The sequence below is a fragment of the Heloderma suspectum genome, chromosome 1, assembly GCF_057233095.1.
Source record: "Heloderma suspectum isolate Gila_16-S chromosome 1, 16-S_ref, whole genome shotgun sequence".
In the NCBI taxonomy this organism is placed as follows: Eukaryota; Metazoa; Chordata; class Lepidosauria; order Squamata; family Helodermatidae; genus Heloderma; species Heloderma suspectum.
The window spans coordinates 121,625,146-121,647,603 of record NC_139458.1 but is presented as its reverse complement, the minus strand read 5'-3'; the positions used below and the strand labels follow the sequence as shown (position 1 = coordinate 121,647,603).

The window sequence follows — 22,458 nt, the reverse complement described above, 5'->3', positions numbered from 1 at the left end:
TTGCTCAAGCGCAGACATCTGAGTGCAGCCAACTTCCTGGAATTCCTGCAGACCTGAAGTACTGAAGTGACCGGCTCTAAGTGAGACCCTCCCACAGCAGATTCACCGAAGTTCAGGCCTAAACATATTTCAAAAGCAGTTAAAGATCCATCTGTTTGGGTTGCCTTTCAAGCTCAGGGCTAAATCAGGAACGTGTGGGAAAGTTTAAAATCTTACCTTGTTTCATTGATTTGTGCTTTTGTTACCTATCCCCAAGCCTATACACTTAAAAGAGTTTTAGTTTACCCTAGAAGCTTTGAGATGGGCCAGGGTACAGACCCGAGGTCTGCCAAGTGTGCCTCTCCAGATGTTGGACTACAAATCTCATCAGCCCTAGCCAGCATAGCCAATAGTAAGGGATGATGGGAGCTGTAGTTCAGCAACATCTGGAGGGGCACAAGTTGCTCACCCCTGCTATAGGCCTAGGTAAGGGAATAAATGCACCTGAAAAAGGAACAGCCGCAAACTGGCATACTGCCTGAAACTTCTACCAGCATTTGGTTACTATAGATCAACTCCCTCAACACCCAATCTAATCTACTTCAGACTGTCTGGTGGCATGAAATGGTTGGGTTTTTACTTTTAACAGCAAATAAACCAAGGGTGAGAACTGGTGGTCTGTGGGCTGAATGCAGCCCCTGGCCCTGGCCTGTCCTCATCCAGCCCCTGTGCAGCCCCATTTTCCATGCACACAGCTGTCTCCTGTTCATCAGCTGAGCAGGGAGATTGAGAAGGGAGGCTTAAACCTCCCTACAATCTCTTCCCCTACCTGCTGTGCAGCTGATGAGCAAGAAACAGCTGAGAAGCAGGGAAGAAGGTGTGGCTGCTGGACTGCCCAGGAAAAAGAGATTGTTCTCTTCCTCCATGGGCAGGTGACCTGGCTTCTGAACTGGGAAACCTCTTTTTCAGCACTCAGCATGGAAGCCAAGCAACCCGCCCATGGCGGGAGAGATCTCTCTCTCCCTCCATAGACAGGTTGCTCTGTTACCATGCCAAGCACTGAGAAAAGGAAACCCCTTTCTCAAGGCACAGCACAGCAACACATTGAGCCAGCAATGCCAGAACAGAGTGATCTTTTTCTGCATTGCCAGCTTGCCCTGTCCATTCTGCAGCTGGGGAGGGGAGAAAGAGAGACGGAGCAAGAAAGAGAGGGTGGCAGGCTGGATGTGACTCCTGATGAGTCTCAAGCAGGCAGAACAAAAGGAGCCGCACCCGGTTTTTCCCACAGAAGATGCTTCCTATCTGAACAAGCAGTGGTTTGGTAGGGTAACTGTCACTAAATACCATTCAGGTCTTTCTGGCATTCCCTGAAAATCACTAATTATTCCATGCCTACAGTTTGGCTTTGGCCACACCCACTGCTGGCATGTGGCCTCTGGGAGGTTTAGCACACAAATCATGTTATTTTATTCACAAATAATAAATCCAGAATAACTGCGCTTGCCGGTTTTGCATTGATAAACACGGACTTGAGCTATAACTGTGCATTCATGGAACCCGATCCTGTGCATGTTTACTTGGAAATGAGTCAAAAACACATAGGAACACAAACTCTGATGGACCAGGGCTATCCAGGACAGTATGGATTCCCTCCTTATGAAAGAGCAAACAGCAAATAGACTCAAGGACAGGAGACTTTAGATGTTATAAATAAAGCTTGGTAGGTTTTATTCAGAGAATCAAAATGAAATAAAGACCAACAATATATCGCACATTATAACAAAATCACACAACATGGCTTTTCAAGTTGTATCATAAAACATGCCACTGTCTTTTGATCTCATACAGTCTATGAACACCTTGCAACAGTTCATGCCAACCCTGTATCAAACACAAAATTCCTAAATTCTTGATTTCTTTAAACAACTGGTTTTCCCAGACCTGAAATAAGCTGCAGGTTATGTCAAGCTGAACTCATATTGCCAAGTGGGTCTACTTTATATTGCAAAAATGGCATTAAATGAGATTAAACCCAAACTCATATATGACTATTCTGTATGCCAGGGATGGAGGAAACTGTGGCCCTCCAGATGCCATGGAACTACAACCCCCATCATCCCTAGCCATTGGCTATTCTAGCTGGGGCTGATGGGAGTTGTAGTCCAACAACACTGGAAGGGCTAGATCCCCCAGCCCTGCTGCATAGGATTGCAGCCACAAACATGTGCCCATGAAAAAGGTGTGTAAAGGTGTGTGTGTGGGGGGGGAAATCCACCCTTTTATAACCTTTTTTTCATTCAGATTGTGCTTTAAGCTTTGGTATGAATGTACATTAAGGACACAATCCTATGGGGAGGGCCATAAGCCTCCGACCTTGGAGGCTTATGGACAAAAAATGCAGAGCAGAAGGAGTGGTGGATGCTTTTCTGATCCCTGGAGAGGCAGCCTGCAAGGAGGAAGGGGAGAGGGCAGGGAACTTGGACTTCTGGGACTGAGCGCTGACTCTAACCTTGGATCCAGGAATACAAACTATCCTATGGCCCCCCAGACACTGCTCGTGGACGATAGGATTGCTCTAAGTGATTTTGAACATACTTCTTAAAATACGCACATTCTGCAGACTCCAGGGCTCTCTATAAGGGTTACCATGGGACTGGCTCACCTGCAAAATATCTTTCTGCCCAATAGTGCAAGTACAAGCCAATAACTTTAATTTCTTGAATTAAAAGTAAGCACTCTCAGTCCTGTGTCAGCTCTCATTTCTCTCCTCCCTCCGCTGAAAAACAGAACCTCTCCACAGTAAATAACACGCAGGGAATGAGCATGGGTTTGTTTGCCTATCATGGCTCCTCCTCACAAAATCCTGGGAACTGTAACTCTGTAAAAATCGGCCTCAATTCCTTACTTGCATTTAAGATACAATAGTGACTCACTTCACAGTGCTGCTCGAAGGGCCAAGGATGGTAAAAAAGTAGGGACTCAGCAGGTGCTACAATGAGCAGCTACTCTTCCGAGTGCCAGCAGAGTGATTTCTCATGGTGCCTCTCCCCCACCATCCTTGCAAAGGGGACAACATGCATCATGCAAGGCCAGGGGCTCGGTGAGCACTAACAGGAGCATCTGCTTCTCCCAGCACTGGCCGAGTCTTCCTTTACACACCTCTTGCCTAACTCTAAGAACATGAGCAGTGGTAGACAATGAAGCTCCTCAAAACCTACAAGTCACTCTGCAACCTCAACCATCCTCTTGAAACTGTTTCACTATTCTATGCAATACAAATAATTTACTTTCACTGTAATAGTATGTGTTTGAAAGTTGTCAAATGTCTGATGGTCAAGGTTTTGATTTACAGTGGTACCTCTTTGGACCCAAAATTCACTTTTCCATTATCATCCGGTCACAATGCAGATCTGATGACAGTGGTAGCAAATTGTTGGCCTTCTCACAATCATGCTCTCTGAAAGAAACCATGTTATCAGTTTAATTGTCAACACCTTTTAACTCACCTACTTCACTGTCTTCAGTTTCCACAAACAGGGATACACCTCCAGTTTTAGAACATGCAGTACAAGCAGACATTTGGCCCATTTTTTCCTATGCCTTTACTGCTACTGGAACAAGAAATGCCCATGGTATAAAAACCATTTTTGAAAAATTATGTTCGGTTTTGGCACTTTACCCAACACAGCCCCCTCTTTTTCTGCTCTTTTTGCTGAATCACAGATACTGCTCCATCTTTATACATGAGTGGTATCCCCACTGTCTAGGGAGGGGAGGAGGGAGAACATCGCTTCAAGCCAGGACAGGCAGAAGTAACCTACATCACAGGGTTTGGTGTGCTTTATTCATGATTAGATCAAATGAAAACCTATCAGCAAAGCATAAACCCCGCTCCTACCAAAAAGAAAGAAGAGTTTATTTCTATCTGGTTGTTGTTCAGTCGTTAAGTCATGTCCAACTCTTTGTGACCCCATGGACCATAGCACGCCAGGCCTTCCTGTCCTCTGCTCTCTCCCGGAGTGTGCTCAAGTTCATATTCATTGCATCCGTGATGCTATCTAGCCATCTCATCCTCTGCCGTCCCCTTCTCCTTTTGCCTTCAATCTTTCCCAGCATCAGGGTCTTTTCCAGGGAGTTTTCTCTTCGCATTAGGTGGCCAAAATATTTGAGCTTCAGCTTCAGTATCTGTCCTTCCAATGAGCACTCAGGGTTGATTTCCTTTAGGATGGACTGATTTGACCTCCTTGCAGTCCAGGGGCCGTGTAAGAGTCTTCTCCAGCACCACAATTCAAAGGCATCAATTCTTCTATCTGGATTTAGGACTAAAAACGCAAGTTTTGAAGTTCTGAACAGAGGATGCAAAATTAATCGTCAAACAACACCACAAGTCAAGCCCTCTATTAGTACAGAGGGGAGGGAGGAGTTACTGGAGGTTATTGCTGCCTGAGGTGGGAAGAGGACATAGCAAGGGAACCTAGTAGTCCTGTTGTTCCCACATTTCCAACGGTGAAGTGAGGCACTGCTCTGATAAGAGAAGAACAGGAAGCGATTGGGGACAGAACGGCTCTCCACAAGAATCCCGAAGAAGAAGCGGGAATGTTGAGATTCTGGGTTTCAAATGGGTCATTTAGCAACATGGGGTGACCAGGCTCAGAGGGGGAGGAAGTGACGAGCCTAGCCGCAAAGGTAAGAAGTTGGCAGCACGAAGGGGGGCTTATTTCCGAGTGAACACACGGTTCGGAAGGTACAACTGCTCTACACCCCAACCGATTTGCAGTCTTCACCTCTTTCCCATCACAAATATCACAGGCTCTTGTTGATTTTAAACGTAGCAGGTGCAGAGCACAAAGTACAAATAAGCCAACGGCAAAGACAAACCGGATTGAAAGAAATACAGGGAAACAGGATCAATGATACACAGCAGCAACCGAGAGAAAATCAGAGCAAAACGTGGAGCAGACGGCCGGAAGGAAGGAGGGACTCACCGGGACGGCCCCCTCCTCCCCCGCGGCAAAGGCGGGGGGCCCTTCTCAAGGGGGGCGGAGCCAGCATCATTCTACATACAGAACGAGCACCCTAAGCCCCGCCCCACCACGTGTGCGCTGCCGCTGGGTTTTCGAAAGAGGTTGCGTCACGTGACGTACACGTATCCTCCGGAAGAAGACAGGTGCGTGCTTGCGTATGGCGTAGGTGACGGAAGTGACGCTCACCTTAAAAAAAAAAAGGCTGACGCCTGCGAAGTGATATAAGGGGTGGGGAGTGCGGCTTCGGGGCCGGAAGTGAGTATGCTGCGAGGGGAAGGGCGGGGCGTCACGTCCGTGAGCAACTTTTTCGTCAGCTGGGCTAGGAGAGGGGCTGAGGAGAAGTAGTAGCGGTGGTGGCGAGCGCGGGGCGCCTTTTCCCGACAGCTTGAGCCCCTTGCGGGGGAAAGGGCTGCGGAGCCCAGCATGGAATTCCGCGAGATCCTCATGGTGGCCTCGGAACAGCAGGGACTCAGCGCGGTGCCGGTGAGAGGGAGAGGAGGGCTGGTTTCGAGGGGAGGCGAAAGCGGGGCTGGAGGAAGATGGGGAGGATGGGGCTTGACGTGGACGCCTGCTGCGTCGCGGAACCGGCCGCTGCCAGCCCCTTCCACTCTGGACGTCTCCCCGCCCTCGCACACATGCGCCCCTTTCCTCCTCTCGGTCGTCGCCTGTCACGGGAAGGCGAAGGGTCCTTTGCCGTCGCTCATTCACACGCACGCAGTCCACTTCGCACTGCACGACCGTAGCTCAGGAGTTATGGAGCCCAGTTCTTCTGGTTTGTCTCAGGATATTAAGTTTCTGTTCATCCAGCTGCTGACAGCTTGTGAGGAGCCTGTTTGGCAAGATATCCGGACGAAGCCCTGTTAAAATACTTCCTCTTGGGTTTAGAAACCTTGAGAGGTTTATACACTACGATGATGGTTTTAGCTGCACCAAGCCTTCTTTGGTGAGGGAGGAAACTAAACCTTCTTTCCCGTTCTAGACATTTCTCTTCAAACCTTTTCCACTTGGTGCTCCCCCCCCGCCCCGCTCTTCCAGTATTTCACAAATAACGCTGTCCATAAAATAAGACTGGCCAACCTAAAAGTTAAATTGTAGTTATTGGTATGTACTAGAAGTTACATAAAAATTATTCTCCCCTTGAACAGAAACTTGGCATATGAATAGGTGGTACTAAAGTTTGTGCGGAGACATACATTAAGGTTGTGTCCAAACAGAATGTGAGATTGAGATACTAGAGGATCCAAAAAACTACTTGCATGTCATTTCTGTTCATTTGGGTATTTTTTAATTGAAGCGATTTATCTGTATTGTGCTAGCCAAGAGGGGACTGCTCCAGCCTTCAAAAGATTGCAGCAGAAATACCCTTATTGCCATGTGTTTTTGCCAGCGAGGAGGGGAGTTCAGGTGTGTTGGTGTGTTTTTTTCCTTCCAGAAATGTGTTTGGAAGCAAGTGAAGAAAGTTAAGACAGAAAAAGGTAGTACAAGGTTCAGTCACAAGAAATAAGATGACTTTTTGCAGTTTTAATTCTGCCTCAGCTATGCGTATTCAAACACACATTTGATCTGTTCTCAGTTTACTCCATGCAAGTCCTTATTGTCAGTTGGATATTATGTTTGGGTACGTTGTGTATAGTTTGTGTATACATTTGTAGTTGCTTATATGTCCACCTAAAAGCTCCTAGGTTAAAAAATACATAAACATGCCTACCTACTATACTTCAAAGATGATAGTTATAAGGTCATCGCTGTAGTTTGTGAAATTCATTGACATATATTGCAGTGCATGGTAATAAAATTGTGAGTTTCATAGCCACTTGAATTGCTGTTGTAGCTATTTGTGAAGTTCTGATAAGAGGAGTTTTCTTTTTTTTTATATACAAAAACATCAGTTCAATCAGATAAATCTAGCATAAATAAAATCCGCTGGGAACAATGCCCATGGAGGGATCCCCCAGGGCAGTCTTCCCCAACCTGGTGCACTCCAGATGTTTTGGACTACAGCTCCCAGCATTCCTAGCCATTAGCCATGCTGGTGGGAAGGTATAAGAGATCTCTGCTCTCCCTACCTTCCTCATGGCACATGAGGGAGAAGTCACTGTCCCAGGCTATTTGCAGGGCATGGGAAGCTCAGATCCCTTTCAGCCCTCCCATATCACCCTCCCTTGACCATGTTGAGGCGGAAGGACTGCATGAAGATTTTTAAGTTAATGGTCTAGAAGTGATTGTGCCATCACATGCCATGAGGAAGGTGGAAAAACTGGGCTGTACATCCTTTTGGATTTCTCTGTAGTTCTATACCCTCAGTGGAGTGGCTCAAGCCATTAAATAAAGTGTATTTATTATCTATGAGTAGAAAGCATTATGGCTGAAATGCCATATCCTGTATTTAATCCTACAGAAAAGTATACATTTATCAGTCTTGTGAGGCAATCCTCTTCTTTTTGTATCACACTAACAATGCCTGTTGAAATATTGTTATAATTTCCCAAATCTTCAATCAGTTTTGAATGGAGGGCTGCAGTGATTTCTTCCAGTATTTGCAACTGCAATCTTTGTACAGCTAATGCAGCAAAGACATACTTGCACAACAAAGAAGCTGTACTTACAGGCAAATGCTCTGCATGTTTATTCTGAAGTAAATTCCACTTAGTTCAATGGGATTTACCTTCAGATAAGTGTTCATAGGATTGCAGTCCTAGACAAACACTAGATCCAAAGGTAGCTGAACAGCAAATATATTCTGGACAGCCTTAGCACCGTTGCTTGAAAAAACTCTTTAATGGGCAGGGCTACTCTGTGTATAAAAATCTCCTTTAACTGTTTCCAAACCCATTCAGATTCTAGTATGTGGTCTTCGGTTTCTATGGTGTGTTGTATAAGGGGACAATCTTTTTTGATCCATAACAATATTTACAGTTGGGGATTGTTCCCACAGATATTTGCAAGTCTCTTTTATTATAAATCTTCCAAGGTCCTTATCCCATTTCTTTGAATAGTTAAATTCTAGCTCTGTATTATGAAACTGTGTTTGTGTAATGGTACTAAGAGTTTGGGTATCCTGCAAGTTTGGAATAGATTAAAGAGAAATTGAGCCCTGTGAGTCCTTCTGCCACTGAGTCCTCCTGGACACAAGATAGATTGCAGCATATGTTGGATAAAAGACAGCTGCAAAGACTATAGTGAGTTTGTGTGTAAGAGGACATTCACTGTCTTTTGAAGACGTTGTTAGCAAAGTATGTGTTTTATTTAACAGATATTCCCAATATGTGTTGAGAACGATCTCTTAAGGCAGTGAAAAGCATTAACAAGAAAGTAACACAATATAGAAATAATTCTTTAAAGCCTTTTCCCTCAAAGATCTCATGGTGAAAGCTCAGAAATATCAAATAAAATGTTTGGCATCCAGTAGAATTTGATCTTTATTGTTGATTTGGGGATGTTGCACTCTTCCTTGAGGATAGCAAAATCAATGGATATTTGTTTTCCTAAGGCTGCAATCCTAAGCAACATTTGGTTGGATCTAAAGGTTCCCTTCCTCTGATGGGAGAAGTAGTCTGTTGGAAGGGAACCATCCCATTAACTTTGGAAAAAAGTCCCACTTGTTTAATGGAGTTTAAGTCTGAGTAAATATGAATAGGATTGTGCTATAAAAATGTATGTATTGTATTTTCCTGGAGCTGATTTGAGACCCATTTCAAGCCATTGTTAAGAAATAAGCCCAAGAGGTTACTCAGAAATTTTACTGATTGATAAGGATTTTAGAACTGAAGCCATCCTTTGTTAGACGATGAACGAGAACATACTTGATAATTTATATGAGAAGTAAAAACAATAATAGTATTGCATCATGTCTCACTAAAATTATAGACTGATTGGTTCATCTCCCTTGGGAAAACTACACTAAGATATAATTAGCTGTTTTCAAAGTGAGGTGACTAGTGGGCTAGTAATGCTTTCACTCATAGTTCACTGATAGTTCAGTTATTACTGGAGATACCTCAATATCTGATCCAAGTATAGATATCTCTGTTAACAATATTTAAAAAGTAATCCTTGCTACTATGACATGGTTATATGGGTGGGGCCCCTATAACATAGGGATTGAAACTAGCCAAAGGAGTGTGTATGATAAAAAGAAAACATATTTGTAAAAGTTGAGCTGTGGGATTTAAATTAGTTATGTGTCTTTTTAAGTAACAGATTAAGAATTAGCTTTGAGGCCTTGAAATAAAATTATATCCCTGAGAGAATTTTTTAGCCTCATTTTAGCTCTCTACTGTAGATCATTTTGAATATGAAGCTGGTTCTGTCAGAGTTGAGAGATTTCTTCATTGTACTTAAGACAGTTGAAAAACTTCTGAAAGAGCCAAAACCAGGTGGTGTTTTCATTCTTAGTTAGGGGAGGATGAATTTTTAAAACACACCTGCTCTGTTTGTAAGAGAGGGAATAAGTGCTAATTTTAGACTAATGTTGTTGAGAGGGCTGATTTTACCAGGGTTTTTTAAAATAACTTTTAAGGGCCTTTGTGATTTTCTACTCATGCTTATCACTTAAAGGGCCAGTGCTTTGTGATAACAGCAATGTGCAGCTTGCACAGTGCTGCAGCATTCAACTATACAGTTGCCATCTGGTGCTACTTGGAAAGAACTAATGTGTTTACTGGTTTAAAAAGCACACAGGAGAGCCTGACCTGTGCTTTTCTCCACTGAGAGGCAAACATTTGGATATATCTGTGTAAGGCTCAATGATTTAACAAAAAGAGAATGGAATGTTGGTGCTTGTTCACTTAGTGCTGAAGGAGCTGGCATGAATATTAATAGGGCAACTGGAATAGAGTTTTATGCTTCATATAAGCTGCTTGTTTTATTAAGGCTTATACACACATCTACACTTCCTCACTTCACGGAATAGGAATATCGGTCAATTCAAAGTCAATAAACACAAACATGATTCACAGCATTTTTTTCCCATACAGCTGAAACAAGCAATTACAGTTGAATTTGTGACAGTGAGCAAGCACATCCTAAATAACTTACCACAAGTTAAGTACAAAACCTCTATTTGTATAAACACTGGATGCTGTTATATAAAATATAGCCCATGTTGTATTCACACCCATCTGTCAAGAATATAGTATTACGTTTCACCATGATGTGTTCTGTTTGCACAAATAGATGTGCAGCTCACTTCCATGCATATTTCTATGGGAGTAGGTTCCATGAAGGCCTGGTGTAACATGAAAGCATCCTCCCTTCCCCAAGTTTGCAGTTCTGCTTTGCGGACCAAATACAGTTTGAGCAAATCATAGTTTGCTGAGTTCTGACAAAATGGAAAACTATGGTTTGCCACAAACCAGGATCAGAAGCTTCTACTCTCACTTGTACATAGAGGAAGGGGAGGAGAGAAAGCATGAAGCCAAGTCTCATGCCTGCTCATTTTCACAATGCCAAACCATGGTTTGACCTTAATACGGAATGTAGCCACTATGTTCAGTGGGACTTACTGTCAGGTAAATATCAGGATTTCAGCCTAAAACATTAGATGACCTGTCAATTTAGGAAAAAGTACCTCAAGAAAAATAATTTATTTTAAAATAATTATTTCAATATTTGAAATAAGTATTTTAAATGACCATAACTTGATATTTTGTCGATTAGAAACAGAGTGATTAAATCCCCCAGAGAGCAATAGAGAAATAGTAAGTTCATGAATTTTGTTAGTGAAATGTAAGTTTTTGAAGTAGAGCATTGAGAGGCTTGAACCTTGTAATCTTTCACCAGCAGGAATTGTACCAATAAAAGTTATCAGCTTTCTCCCTTTGTATCCCACTCTCTAAAGGTATACCTTTCTCTTGCATGGCTCTTTTCCCTGTCATCTTCATTTCCTTCCTGTCTCGATGTTCAGAGGTGCATTCGGCCCCCTCAAAGGCAAGACAGTTCTTTTCCTTCTTGATGAGACCCTGAAGCTTGGGGACAGGAAGTGATTCACTTGTGCTTCTTTGCATCCCAAGCAGTTTAAACATTTATTTCTTGTTTTGTTTACCACGTTTTCTCTTTGAAAACCTCTCAAACTTCCTACACAGAGGTGTGAGGAAAAGATGGATATGATTTACTCAGTCACTGTACATGTGCATGAGCTCACAGTAGCTCCAGGCATGCACTGTAGTTTTTGTAAAGTAGCTCTTAACCTGGCATGTAATGGAACTTCCTGTGCAATGCTAAGCAGCTTGAACACCACTGAAATCGATTAATAAGCTTATAACTATTACTCATTTACCTGAAGCTTTCTTTCTTTGCAGAAAAGGTACAGTTTGGCAGTAGGCCCTCCCAAAAAGGATCCAAAAGTTAAAGGTGTCCAATCAGCTGCTGTACGAGCTTTCCTCAAACGGCAAGAAGAGGAACAGAAGAAAAAAGGTAGAACATAAAAATTACTTTTCCTCCCCTTCTCAGCGTTCATTATCAGTTATTCTTTGGAATAACATTTTTCTCCATTCCTTTTGAACATTGTCATGGCTTGCTTTTGATGTGTGTTAGCTTCCAGAATCATACAAAAGCAGTGGCAAAACTGCAAAAGGTTGATACACTTTTTTGTAGCCTTAGTTCTGGTTAGAAACCAGCGTCTCACACAGACTGATGAGTAGTTTTGACATCTGGTATCTTTAATAGAAAAAAGGTAGGGGTGTGTGTGTGTGTATAAACCTCCCAGCTACTCTTTTTGTCCATCATAGAAAGAGCTACTTTCTATGGCACAAGACCCCCATTCCATATCACAAAACTGCTCTTTGCTTTGAAACTGAGGGGACTTTCAGTTTGCCTTGTGGAACTGGGAGCTGCTGCCTGAGAAACTGAAGCCCAAGCCTCTTGGGTGTGCTGAATTAATTGTACAGTTCTTTGGATCCCAGCCCTAGTGTTTAAAGAGAGGCTGTTAATTAAAATTCCGCTCTGTTATTCACAAGTGTAACTTTTAAGTTTAATCTGCATTTTGATTACTTAGGTAATGTGTAGTCAGTATGTAAACTGAGCATGAATTTATGTATATCAAAATATCCCAGGTTTCTCAAGCATAAAAGAACCATTTTTATAAATTTTCCTTCTTTATAGTTCTTGAGGAAAAAAGAAGAAAAGAAGGACTTCTCGCTAAGCGTGTGGAATTGAAACATGACCGAAAAGCAAGAGCTATGGCTTCACGGACAAAGGACAATTTCCGTGGCTATAATGGCATTCCTGTTGAAGAGAAGCCGAAAAAGAGGCAAGGTCGTGAAAGCAGCTCTGATAGAAACACAGAAGGAGGTGAATGCATGACAGGTGATGAAATGGAGCAGTTTGAGTATAGTCAGACAGAATCTGAGCATGAATCTGAGCATGAGTACGAAGAAAAGCCATCCAAAACACCAATGAAACCAAAGGCACCTCCCAAAAGTGCTCCTCCGACAATGAATTTTAGAGATCTTTTGAAGCTGGCTGAAAAAAAACAATATGAGCCAGTTGAAATAAAAGTTGTGAAAAAGACAGAGGAAAGGCCTATGACAGCAGAAGAACTAAGAGAGCGAGAATTCCTAGAGCGGAAAAACAGAAAAGCAGTTCTACTAAAAGAGAAGAAAGTAGAAAAAGAAACAAAACATATAAGTGCGTCAAGTTCTTCCAAAAAAGAAATTTTACAGAAGGAGTTCATGAATGCTAAACTCAGCAAGCATTCAACAGATAAACATTCCTTCTCTAAAGGAGGCATTTCCTTGCAAAGTGGTACTGATAAGAAAGCCAAAGGCCCAACATTCAGTGAAAAACCTTCAAGGTTGTCATCTTCCTCCAAACACAACCACATTGAAAAAGCAAAGCCCTCCCACAAGGGACCTATAAAAAGCCCATCTAACAACAGTCATATTAAACTGGCATCCAGTGGAGGAGGAAAATCTGGATCCAACTCCCATACTCCTGTCTCAAAGACAGCTGCAAATGGAACACTCAGACAACCATCTACTAAAGAATCTGGTCTGAAAAAAACTACTAGCCATACAAAACCAGCTAGTGTGGCTGCTACCCTGCATGACGGTGTAAAAACTTGCAGCTCTAAGCAAACAAGCAGCAGTTCAGCAACAGGAGGAACTCTTCCACGAGCAAAGAGCAGCTTGAATACAGGTCCAGGGCGGCCAAGCAGCAGTTTGATTACTGGACATGGATTGCAAGGCATGGGACCTGGGCGATCAGGAAGCAGCTCAGGATTGGGCCAGCGAAGCAGCAGCTCAAGCATGGGACCTGACCGACCGGGTAATAGTTTAGGCATGGGATCTGGCAGACCAGGCAGCAGTTCAGGACCAGTGCGTTCTAGCAGTAGTCAAAGCATTGGACCTGGCCGGCCCAATAGCAGCCTAAACACTGGACTGGGAAGAGGTAGCAGCTCAGGATCAGGACCAGGCCGGCCAAGCAGCACATCAGTTGGAACTCTGAAACCAAAGTGCACTGTTGTATCAGAAACAATTTCATCTAAAAATCTGGTCCCGAGACAAGTTACTGGCCAGATGAATGGAATGAGGCCATTTCCTCAGCAAAGACCTGGAATTCCCCCACAAGGTATCTTGAAAGTTTTTTATTAACTAATAGGTTGATACGTATTCCTTGGTTCATTCATACTTTTGTTTTTTCGTTGCAGCTGTTTGAAGCTGTATTCTCAAATGTACTGCTTAGTAATAATATGCTCAAACACGAGTGTTTTCATTTCTACAGTCCCGCAGTCCAGTGCATGCTTACTTCTGTGTACGATTCACTAATTTCAGTGGCTCTTACTCCAATAAAATGTGTATAGGATTTCAATCTTTTAAAAGAAAAAGGGAAAGGAAAACATGTGTTCTAAGTACTTAGCATTATAAATTTGATTGCATTTCACAAACATAGATACAGTTTTATGGAGGAGTGTGGACCCATACAGGGTGCAGGAGCTGGATTGCCCCCACAGCCTTCCCCTCACAGGCCAGATGACATTGAGGCTGGGCCTATAACTAAGAGTGTTCCGTGTAGTTGAAAATATTTTTCCATTACAGATGATTTCAGGGGGCAAGGAAAATTCCACTGATCTAAAGCAGGGATGGGGAATCTCCGGCCCAAGGGCCTAATCTGGCATGCAGAGGCTTGGGCTCTGTCTGTGGGCCCTGTCCACTCCCCTCCCCAAGGCCAATCCCCTGGCCAGAAAGCTACCAGGGGCGTAGGGAGACGGTGGGGAGAAGAATCCCTGTGTTATCTCCAATCTGTGATCGGAGATAACCAGGGGGATCCCCCTTGTTATCTTCAGCAAGGAGATTCCCCTTAGTGCACAGCAGTGTACTAAGTGCCATGCACTTAACCAATGTTTGCAGGAGGTCCTGCAAGCACTGGCTGAGTGTTCTTCACACCTGCTTCTTGTTCCCTATGCAGGGAATGAGAAGCAGGAGTGAAACCAGTCTGTGCACTTGGCCACTGGTTTTAGAAGCTCCTGTAGGTACCAGCTGAATGCACTTCACTTGCCCTTCACCTTTTTCACATGGGGAAAGTAACAGATGAGTGAAACTGCCTGGATGCTTGCAAATGCCAGCTGTGTGCGCTTTGCTCCTGCTAGCAGGAGTGAAGCTGGGCTGACTAATATAGGCCAACCAAGTGTACTTTGCTCATCCTTTGCCTTCCACTTGCAGGGAAGGTGAAGGAGGAATGAAGCCGGTTCCCTGGCCAAAGCACCAACTGGATGCTTCAGATGGGGCCTAACTGATGTCCGGTGTCTGGGAGGCAGTCTGGCCTCTGGAGCCTACTTGGTTCCCCACCCCTGATCTAAAGTGTAGGAACTGCTCCAGTTAAGAAAAAAGAGGAGCCATAGTACTCTTGGAGCAGTCCTTTGCCTTGCAGGGCAGGACAAACAGAGCTTCACCTTAATCTTTTTAGCAGTCAGCAGGGACATGCTACACCCTTATTGTTCCATCTAAATTGGCTCACTGCCACTCTATTGCCTGTGCCCTTCCTCCAAGAGAAAGGATGCTCAACCATCCTGGAGAGGGAGAAGATGCTGGCCCACTATAGGAACACAAAAAATGTTTTTGCTCCTAAACGCAAGACATTCATTCATTCATTCATTCATTCATTCATTGGTTTATATATTTATTTCATTTCTATACCGCCCAATAGCCGAAGCTCTCTGGGCGGTTCACAAAAATTAAAACCAAACAGCACGCAATAAAACAATTTAAAATATATAGAACATTAAAACCACAATATAACAATACAACCACAATAAAACCTAGTAGCAGTGCAGGAGTTTAAAATACAGATTTAAAACAGCAAAGCAAAAAGTTTAGAAAGCTAAAATGCTAAAATGCCTGGGAAAATAAAAAGGTCTTCACCTGGCATCGAAAGGAACACAATGTAGGTGCCAGGCGAACCTCACTAGGGAGCTCATTCCAGAGCCGGGGTGCCACAACAGAAAAAGCCCTCCTCCTAATAGCCACCTGCCTCACTTCCTTTGGCAGGGGCTCACGGAGAATGGGCCGCTGACGATGATCTTAAGGTCCAGCCAGGCACATATGGGAGGAGGCAATCCTTCACATAACTTGGCACCAAGCTGTTAAGGGCTTTGAATGTTAATACCAGCACTTTGAATCGTGCCCGGAAATGGACTGGCAGCCAATGCAGCTGAAAAAGTATTGGTGTAATATGAGTACTGGCGTAACATGCCTTCACATGTCTGGCATTACACTGCTTTCTAAGATCTGGGGATCACATGTCAAGTTATGCCGACTATATTTCTGAAAATATGGGATGATTAAACTGTCTGATCATTTTCAGATACATACATGTGCACCTTATTAGCCATGCTTATACATTATTTGCCTTGCTTGCCATGCTTATGATGGGTTAGAATAATATTAGAATTATTAGAAGGGTGGATTGCTTTTGTCCACAATCATATTAATAGTGTTGGTGCAGTGCTCACATTTTTATTCTTATGACAGAAGTAATTCTTCTTGCTAAGGCGTTTATAATCAATGAATTCATTATTTAAATGTTTTGTAGCCATAGCTGCACACAATTTAACCCATGTAAATCCTCGTGAAAATGAATGTATTAGCTCATGAAAAATAAGCAGTGTAAAATCCTAGCCACAATTGGCTTATGAATATATTTTATACATCTAAATCTTCCCCCTTAGGGTTTCCAAGGTCTTCTCTTCCACCTATTACTTATAAAAGGCAATACGAAGATGAAGAGGAATATGATTCTGAAATGGAGGACTTCATTGATGATGAAGGAGAGCCTCAAGAAGAAATCTCTAAACATATTAAAGAGATATTTGGCTATGATCGGTCTAGGTGAGAAATAACCTTTAACATAATTTTCCACTGTGTACTTACACTAATCTATAGCATGTATATAAATTGCCAAAAAATGCAAGTGAAGAGAGATTTTTAAGAGGAAAAAAGTGCAAGATTTTTTACCTGATTGCATAATTTTTCCTGCATGAGCAGCTTTTAAATTGGAGTTTCACAGGTGAACAGAGTTTGAGCAAACATTTGCATCCATTTTAACTAAGGATAAAACATACTGGATAAGTGTATGTTCTCACAATACAGTTGGCTTCTGGGAATGTTATGTGACTTGCACTACTTTTGCTGGGGGGGAAACTGTTGATATACTATTTTGTCTATATAAACAACACAGTATTTGGTAGCATTTGTCAAAGCATGTGATTAGTTAGACTAATCAGTCCCTCCCTGAGTGATTTAAGGTGGCTTGGTCTAGCCCTGTAATTATAAGATAACTGGAAACATTTCTATTTTATTTAAATAAGTATACATTTCAATGCTGAAGCACATGCATTTATTTTCTCGTAACAGTGAGTATATTGCATTTAACTTTGCTATTATAGGTATAGAGATGAAAGTGATTATGCCTTACGTTACATGGAAAGCAGCTGGAAAGAGCAACAGAAAGAGGAAGCCAAAAGGTAAGTGTTAGAGCTAAATTCCTTCCTTCAGTTTTTTTGTCCTCGATCGAAAACACTTCAGACAACATGATTCTAAATACCAATCACCTTGTAGTTCACCTCCACTTCCCATGGCATTCTGCATTTACTTCATTATTTATGTAGCATTTCTATAGTGCCTTAGAGTCATAGCAGCAACTTTGTGAGGTACTCCATTATTTTTCATTTTACAGACCAGTAACAAAGAATTTTCCTGAGGCTGAGCTACTTTTAGACCCTGAATCTTCAATTCTTGGTCATGTGCCAAAATAATGTGTATATAAGGTAGTGTCACAGATACATAGAATGCCTACCATAGCTGTCACACTTGGATTTGTGGTGGGATGCTTGGAAATAATACAGTCCTGTACAGGTCTGCTCAAAAGTAAACACCACTGAGTTCAATGAGGTTTGCTCCTAGGTGAGTGGGTACAAGATAACAACCTAAGTCAACTAGATTTAATGTTGATATCTCACTTGGGAAGGTGTCTCCATGCAACTCCTTTCTCTTATACCCAACCAGCTAAGAGTTTCTAGGGATCCAAATTAGTTAGTTGTTGTAGTTCTATGCATCCCTTTCCTGTTTAGTTTTGATGGTTTCCAAATTCTCACCGCTCTTGATATAGTAAGAGAAAAGGTATTAAAGCATTTGGCAAGACTTCTGGGTTCACATTTAGTACCCCAGCTTAGTTTTAAACTTAGTTTAAGGAGACCATAGAATTATTCAACACACTTGAGAAAGCGATGTCCTCCTCTTTCTGTCCTTCATTTCTTCAGAAGGGATGTATGAAGTTTTTTTCATTAAAACTGTTTTTGGTGGCCGGGTATAGAGTAGAAAAGTTAATATAGTGTCACCTTGGGATGGGGCAGCCTATTCATTAAAAATCTGGCAGTGCCACGCACAATCCTTGAGGGCATCAGCACAAAGCAAGGATATTGATCCCATGTTAGAATAGTCTATTATTAAGGAAAGAAACTCTGTGTGGTAGTGACTTCATAATCCTGTCTTGAATTAATGGGCTATGTATAATCATTTTTATGAAAATGGGTTCATTGAACATTGAGCGGTTGAATGAAGGCTGAAAGAGAAGGGAAATTAAATTCTAGAATTTCATTAACACTGTCACTCTGCTGGAAAGATTTGCAACGAAGCCCAAATTAGCGTTCAAGTGGAAATAAGTGTGATGTGTATCACTGTACAAAGCGGAACTTTTGACATTAGGTAGATCTCTGTTCAAGATGAGTACAAAATTGATGTACACCTTTCTTTCACAAATTAAGTATCTTGATTTCCCTGAATTAACTATCGTTTCCTCTCTTGTCACCAAATAGCCACTGATGATCAAACACCATGGGCAAAGTTTTAATACCTCATAGTCAGTGCTTTTCAATGGTCATATTTCATTCATTTCCATTGAACAGAAAGTAAGGAATATGTATCTAAGGTTAATAACCATGCATCTAAGATCTGTTAAGTTTACATCTAAAAGTAAATATGGCAAGCACAAGGTTACAAACATGTGCATTGTAAAGGGGAGCGGGGGATGGCTCAAGTTTCCTGTTGAGTCTATGCCTTGTGAGAAATTTGGGTTTCGCTTGGCATAGTGTATGAGATGGATCTGTATGAAGATGAAATGAAGAGGCATGCTCGGTGGTTGCTCTACAGTTGTAACATTCCATGGCCTGAATCAAAACAACCATGGAACTAGTTTTGGTAACCAAAGGGGAAATTAGCTTGCTTATCTCCAGTAGTAGCCCTGCATTCTGCATGGAAAACTGCTTTTTGAAACCAAGGGGAGCTTGAAAAGCAGTTTGTGATATGGCAGGGATATTAGCAATTTGAAAAGTAAAAAGTTCCACGGGACTAGTTGAAACCTCTTGCATGAGCCAAACCCAATCCTTTGGTTCCTGGTCGTGGTGTTTTTAAAGGTTTGTATGACTTTTGGAAACATTGTGAACCTCTCTGGATTTACAAAAATATACGGTCTTGTACGTCTTAAAGACTAACACATATAATTATGCCATAAGCTTTCGTGAACTAGAGTCCACTTCATCAGGTGCCTGAAGTGTTGTCCTCAGTTGGCAGGTGTATATACATGTGAGTGTAGGGGGGAACTGTTAGATGGCAACAAATTCAAAAAGTGACAATTCAGTTAGAGCTTAAAAGTATGCAAAATAAGCACAGTGACAATTCACAAAAGCAGTACTGGGTGATAACAGAATCTTAGCATGGTTGAGCAAATGTAACACCTGTAGTGAGACAAGAAACCATTGTTCCTGCTCATACCCAAACAGATAGAATCAGATTTCATTCTTAGTTTCAGTCCAGCTATTTTATGATGGAATCTCCCCTTGAAATGCCTGTTGGAAAATGGCAACATTCAGGTTAGCAGCAGAATATACAGGGACTTTGAAATGGTTTCCGAATGTTGCCCTTTCTGATGTCAGAGCTGTGTCTGGTCTTCTGTGTAGAGCAGCCTTCCCCAACCTGGTGCCTTCCAGATGTTTTGGACTACAAGCCCCATCAGCACTTACCATCGGCCATGATAGCTAGGGATAATGGGAGTTGTAGGCCAAAGCCTTCTTGCCTTATGTAGAAAATGGAAAGGAATTGTTGGCATGTTGGAAGATGAGCAGCACACACAGCCTTTCCCAAGGGAAAGTGGTCAGTTGGGAAGGGTAGATGAAAAGAGTGGCTAGCTAAGTGCCACAGTGGCACCCAACTCTTCTCCTGCCCACTTTTCCTGCTCCAGAGCAGGAAAAGCTGGCAGGGGGTAGAGTTGCTAGTTTGACTGTACATGTCCAGGGCTGTCCAGGTACATTGGCCCCACAGTACCAAACCCCTCAGCTCCTCCCAGCTTCAGAGGTGGTGGAGTCATAAGGATCTCTGCCCATCTCTGCAGCTTCAAGATTTGGAGAAAATCTGTCTACTAGCTGTGCTTGCCAGAGAGTGGTACAACAGTTGCCATGATGAGTGTAGTAGGTGGGATTGTTGAAGCCTGTGTGTAGCAGTTTGTCACAGATGCCTTTTATGCGTGGGTTTACACATCTCCAGTATTTAGATTAACTGTAGGTTGCTTAGCAAATGTAGAAGTATGCCACTTTCTGTGAGGAGAAACCATCACTCCCGTGAGTTAGGCAGAGGTATTGTATTGCCATTATGAAATGCATCATACGAATATTATATCTTTATTTTGGTCTAAGACCAGCGCAATGCATCATATGAGATTTTTAACATACAGAAATTTTAAGGAGCTTACTTTTAATCTCTACAGAAGGAACCCAAGCCTCTGTGGGCCGGATGGGGAACCTCCTCAAGCGAGAGGTTCCCTTCCCTGTGTTATAGGAAACATTTTTATCTTATTGTTCCCAGTTAGCTTAATTGTAGTGCTGTTCTATTCAGATTCCTGCAGGCAGTCTGGCAATGGGTAATCAGAGGAGAGTTATGTTAGCCTGGATTTCATTCTAGGTCGGATTTTTTGTGCTCCTGTGTTTTGGTTTTAATTATCTTTGCATTTTAGTGTGACTAAATCTTTATTTTGCAGTTTGAGACTTGGAATGCAAGAAGATCTAGAAGAGCTGAGACGCGAAGAGGAGGAACTGAAACGCAAGAAGCAGGCAAAGAAGCTGAGAACGCGTTAATCAATTTGCCATAGCTCTAGTTTTCTGTTACTCTTCCTCCCCCACCTCCCCATCCTTTTGCTTGTTCCAAATTTGTTTTTGTTTCACTTTGCATATGAAAGAGTAAGAACTGTGTAGAAGATGGGAATCTAGAAATACAGGGTTGGCTCCAAACTTGCACTCGGGAGATTTCTGCAGGTGCTGGAAGAAGGAAGTGGGGTGGCAATTTTTTTCCAATTTCTCCCCCCGCCCCCACTACCCCAACACCATTTCTCATGCTGCTCTGGAGGGTTGGGGGACTCTCCAGAACAGCGTGAAAAGGGGGTGCAGGGGAAAGGAGGAATCAGAGAAAATGGCCTCTCTGCTCATTCTTTCAGTGGGAAGAAGCCTTCACTGGATCCCACTTCCCTCCATGAATGAAAGGAGCTTTTCCATTCATGGAGGGGCAAGTCTGGATCAAACCCGTGATTCTTTAGTTTGACCCTGAAATACTTATTTTTAAAACCTGCCAAGGTCTCTTTTTAACAAAATGAATAATGCACTAATGGAGAATATTAGATGGAATAAATAATGGAATGTTACTACTGCCTAAAGTAGTTCAAGGATGTCAGTAGACTACTTGACTGACTATGCACTGGCTTGCAACAAGTGGGCCTACATACCAATATGCCAGTCTGCATTCTTCATTTTACTTAAAAATGGAAGAATGTTCATGTTCATTTCTTCTTTAAAACACAATTGTGTCCCAAGTCAAGATGGTTAGGTCACTTTTTCTGTTCAGATAAAGCACAGATTTAAAAAAGTAGCTGCTGTTATTGATGTTGGAAGCAATATAAACTTGTACTGTGATTCCTGTTTGGAGAAGATTATTTGAAAAATTCACGTACTGAAAAATCAAGAGCTTTGACTTCACAAACTAGTAGACTGACAGCATGCCTTGCAAGTAGGTGTTGTGGAATAAAAGGCAGCAGCGTTTAGCATGAGGAAAAGAGGCAGCAGCATATTCCAATATAAATCCCCTCCTGCCACCTTGCTAAGTTAACTTGCTAACTGTACAGGACTTTTTCTCTGACCTGTTAAATTCAGTACTCCTGGGGCCTTGGGAATCTCTGTCTACTCACATGTACATTGGGTTGAAGTCTCACTTGAACTGGCATGGAGAGTCCACTGCCTGATACTTTACTGTCCTGTTGTGCAGAAGACTGCATTGGGTTGTTAGTGTCATGCAGAAATTGTTTTAATAACAAATGGGACCAAATGATTAGTTTGCCTCTTAGGGCTGAAATTTCATTGCCAAAAATAATAAAAATGTATCCTGGAAAATGCAAACTTGCAATGTTTTATATATAATTTCTATGACTTTGGTGTAACTGCATTTTAGAAATATCTTTTCATATATATATATATATATATATATATATATATATATATATATGAATATCTCTCTCTCTCTCTCTCTCTCTCTCTCTCTCTCTCTCTCCCAACTTTTTCAGTCTCCACTTTTAGATTAAGTGTATATTGTGTAACAACGCCAAAGCCTGCCAGTGTATACTACATCTAGTACTAGATTTTGTCCAGCATACACACTAGTTCAATCAATGTTCTGTTGATTACGGGCATCTTTTTAGTTATTCTGAATAATTATTTATAAAGCTGCTGAATATATCTCCAGCAGAGAAACAAACCTTTATAATTTGTCAAGATGTCACTTTTGTCTGTTTTTGAAACTTTGGTTGCACTCTGATTTCAAGCTATGCACTACAAAAGGAACAAAGTTGCTGTATTAAATGTGTGCATGTTGCAAGAGGTTCATTCTGTTTTACAGAATTGTGCTCTGGAATTTCAGCCCCATGTTTC

The 22,458-nt window shown here is 42.2% G+C and overlaps 1 protein-coding gene across 1 annotated transcript; it reads left to right on the top strand.

The window, feature by feature from the left end:
• Positions 1–5,250: 5,250 nt before the first annotated feature.
• On the top strand, positions 5,251–21,924 carry SPTY2D1 (SPT2 chromatin protein domain containing 1). The gene is made up of 6 exons (XM_084855256.1): positions 5,251–5,486; positions 11,303–11,417; positions 12,105–13,571; positions 16,168–16,327; positions 16,885–16,962; positions 20,526–21,924. The coding sequence occupies exons 1-6, from the start codon at positions 5,427–5,429 to the stop codon at positions 20,620–20,622; spliced, it is 1,977 nt and encodes a 658-aa protein (XP_084711382.1). The 5' UTR covers positions 5,251–5,426; the 3' UTR covers positions 20,623–21,924.
• Positions 21,925–22,458: the final 534 nt, after the last annotated feature.